This window comes from Microtus ochrogaster, assembly GCF_000317375.1.
Source record: "Microtus ochrogaster isolate Prairie Vole_2 chromosome 14 unlocalized genomic scaffold, MicOch1.0 chr14_random_1, whole genome shotgun sequence".
Classification (NCBI taxonomy): Eukaryota; Metazoa; Chordata; class Mammalia; order Rodentia; family Cricetidae; genus Microtus; species Microtus ochrogaster.
The window spans coordinates 28097273-28100973 of NW_004949096.1; the positions used below are offsets into that span (position 1 = coordinate 28097273).

General features: G+C 42.3%; 1 protein-coding gene across 1 annotated transcript in view; it reads right to left on the bottom strand.

The window, feature by feature from the left end:
* The window catches only part of Exd1 (exonuclease 3'-5' domain containing 1), a 31277-nt gene that overhangs the window by 17654 nt on the left and 9922 nt on the right, over nt 1-3701 (bottom strand). The window contains exon 6 of the mRNA XM_005364273.3: nt 467-525. Within this exon, the coding sequence (XP_005364330.1) occupies nt 467-525 (59 nt within the window). The remainder of the gene's footprint in view (nt 1-466; nt 526-3701) is intronic.

Here is a 3701-nt window from a genome sequence, read left to right on the forward strand (position 1 = left end):
CATACATACACACACATACATACACACACATACATACACACATACATACACACATACATACATACATACACACACATACATACATACACACACACACACACACACATAAATAAAACCACCAAAGGGCTGGAGTGATGGTTCAGCGGTTGAATGCTGACTGTCCTTGCAGAGGATCTGGGTTTGATTTCAGGCACCCACATGGCAGCTCATAGCCATCAGTAATTCCAGTCCCAGAGGATCTGACGCCCTCCTCTGGACTCCATAGGCACCGTGTGAATGGGACGCATAGACATACATGTAAATGAAACACCCATACACACAAATACAATATTTTAAATACTGTTTAACAAAACCACCAAAATACTCTGTTCATAGGGAAAACATCAAAGATCTTAAAATCAATTTGTAAAACACAGACATGATATCTATAGAGAAGACCACACTGTGAATGATTGATAGTACTTACCGCAGCACCAAACTTCTGTTGGAATTGATCAACGACGGTGTATGTCACCTCCTCTTCCTCTACAAGAGAAGGATGGCACAAGATGTATCTCTCTTTCTTGACAAGAGAATGGCCCTCTTGTTAATTTTAGACATACCCCTTATTACCTGACCAGTCCTCACACATTAAACACATTGAGTACTAATTACTGTTCTGTTTTGTCACCTGAGAAGAAACCAGAGTCCCATCAAGGATAATCTTACAAACTGGACGGTCTCATCATTTCCTGTCACAAGCTAGAGCTGATTCTCTCTTCCTAGTTTACATATGAATACCTTGAGGCCGTTCTGTAAAGGTTGATTATTATGTATGCACGTGTATGGTGTGCACAGTGTGTGCACACATGCTCACATGGACGTGGAGGTCAGAAGACAACTTGGTAGAGCTGGTTCTCTCTCTCCTACCTTTATGTGGGTTCTAGGGGTTGAACCTAAACGACCCAGCAAGCATCTTTACCCACTGACCCATCTTGTCTGCCAAAGTTAAGCATGTTAAAAAGATATTTCATGGGGGCTGGAGAGATGACTCAGTGATTAAGAGCACTGGCTGCTCTTCCAGAGGACCCAGGTTCAATTCCTAGCACCCACATGGCAGCTTATCACTGTAACTTAAACTGTAACTCCAGTTTCAGGCGATCCAATACCTTCATACTTATATACATGCAGGTAAAACATGAAAGCAGATGAAATAAAAATAAATTATTTTAAAAAAGATATTTCACAATAAAAAGTAATAGTTTAAAATAAATGAGTCCTGGAAAAGAAATAATACACACACTGTTGGAGTTTTTAAGTCTTGATAATTACTATTGTTTGGTCGTTTTTGAGATAAGGTCTCACACAGTTCAGGCTAGCCTTGAACTTACTAAGTAGCTGAGAATGCCCTTGAACTTCCGATCTTCCTGCCTCTATTTCCCCAGTGTATCCATCTAATAATAATGGGGATGGAACCCAGGTCATGGTTAACATGAGGAAAGTATCCTATCCTGAGCTACAGGATAGCTAAAGAGCCATGGGCGCTAGAGACAGAACTGCCCAGAGGTTCTGGGTCAGCTGTCCTCGAGCACACAGCAATGTAGCAGGAACAATAGTGATGGGCACTATTAACTACCTTAATTCAACTCTTGAGTTCAATTTTGGTGGCTGTCTTGGTTATGATTTGCTACTCTACTTCCGTGAAGAGACATCATGACCAACCAAACTTTTATAAAAGAAAGCATTTAACTGGAGGCTTGGTCCATTATTATCATGGCAAGAAGCACAGCAGTATAGAGCTGGAACAGTGGCTGAGCATTCTACATTCTGATCCACAGGCAGCAGGCAAAGAGAGACAATGGGCCTGGTATGGGCTTTGGAAACATCAAAGCCCTCCCCCCAACACACACCTCCAACAAGGCCACCCCTCCTAATCCTTCCAAACAGTTCAACTGGGGACTAAGTGCACAAATACACGAACTACTGGGGCGTTCTCACTCAAACTGGCACAGCGACTCAATGGTTAAGAGTTTCTGCTGCTTTTCCAGAGGACTTGAGTTACTCCCAGTGTCCCAGTCCACTTCCTGTTGCCTTCTGATTAAAAATATAGCCAGCAGCATGTCTATCTGCATGCCACCACGCTCCCCACCATGATGATAATGGACTGAACCTCTGAACTGTAAGCAAGCCACCTCAATTAAATGTTTTCCTTTATAAAACCTGCCATGGTCATGGTGTCTCTTCACAGCAATAGAAACTCAAACTAAGATAGGTAATTCATTTAGTTTAAAGGCTTGGCAGCAGGTGATCTGTTCAATCCCCAGGGCCAACATGGTGGAAGGCAAGAAGCAACTTTCCTTTTTTTTTTATATATATATATTTATTTATTTATTATGTATACAACATTCTGTCTGTGTGTATGCCTGAAGGCCAGAAGAGGGCACCAGACCTCATTACAGATGATTGTGAGCCACCATGTGGTTACTGGGAATTGAACTCAGTTGGACCTTTGGAAGAGCAGGCAATGCTCTTAACCGTTGAGCCATCTCTCCAGCCCCACGAAACAACTTTCAAAGTTGTCCTCTGACTTCCACAAGAGCCAGAGTGTTCATACATGCTTTCACAGGTGTGCATATACACATACATGCACACAAACACATCTTTATTTCCTAGTCTCTCTAGTGCAAGGACAACAATCCTCCTCTTCTTTTGCATTTATTTATTTTTAATAATTTATTTAACTTTTATTTTATATGCATTAGTGTGAAGGTATCAGATCCCCTGGAAATGGAATTATAGTCAATTGTGAGTTGCTATCATGTGGGTGCTAGGAATTGAACCTTGGTCCTCTGGAAGAACAACGGGTGCTCTTAACCACTGAGCCATCTCTCCAGTCCTTCTTTTGCATTTATACACGCTCTCTTGGTGACTTCAGCTGGTCTCAAGGTTTTAAAAACAGTCTATTGGTTGACTCCTCAAGTTCTCTCTCCATATCATTCTCTCTAGGCTACATTTGTATTTTTGGAGACAGGCCTTCACTATGTAGCCATGCTGTCCTCCACTTACAATCTTCCCAGGAATGTATCACCTGACTGCTCGCATCCCTAGACTTTTATTCAAACTTGACCCAAGCTGAATGCTGCAGTTGGTTTTAGGGTCAACTTGCCACATATTAGAATCACCTGAGTAGATTCAAACACCCAAACAACTGTCCTCATTGCCTTGACTGATAGAGGAAGGCTCACCCAATTGTAGTGGGATCTTCTGCGGTCTTTTGCTGGCTTGGTCTTCCCTCCTGCTACTGTGTTTGTCTACCCTGTTGCTGCTGCTGCCGCCGTTTCCTTGCTGATAACAGAACCAGTATTTCCAAGCTTCCGTCATGGACTAGCGGACCAGAGGCTCACCAGGAAACTCCTGGGCTTCCAGCAGCAGACTGGGACTGTTGAGGCCCCCTGCTCTGTAGACTGCTACCCCCTCAAACCAGCGAGACAAAGCTATTGTATACTCCACTGTAGAGGCACTTAACTTCATGAAATTAGTAACTACGGGGTTCTCAACTTCTCAGCTGTGATTTAGCTATTGTTACTAACTTAACAAATTCATATTCCCTCTCTCTCTCATCCCATTGGTTCTGTTCATCTAGAGAACCCTGATTAATTCAATGGACTTATGTTTGGGTCTCCAAAACCTTTCTTTTTTTTTTTTTTTTTTTTTTTTTTTTT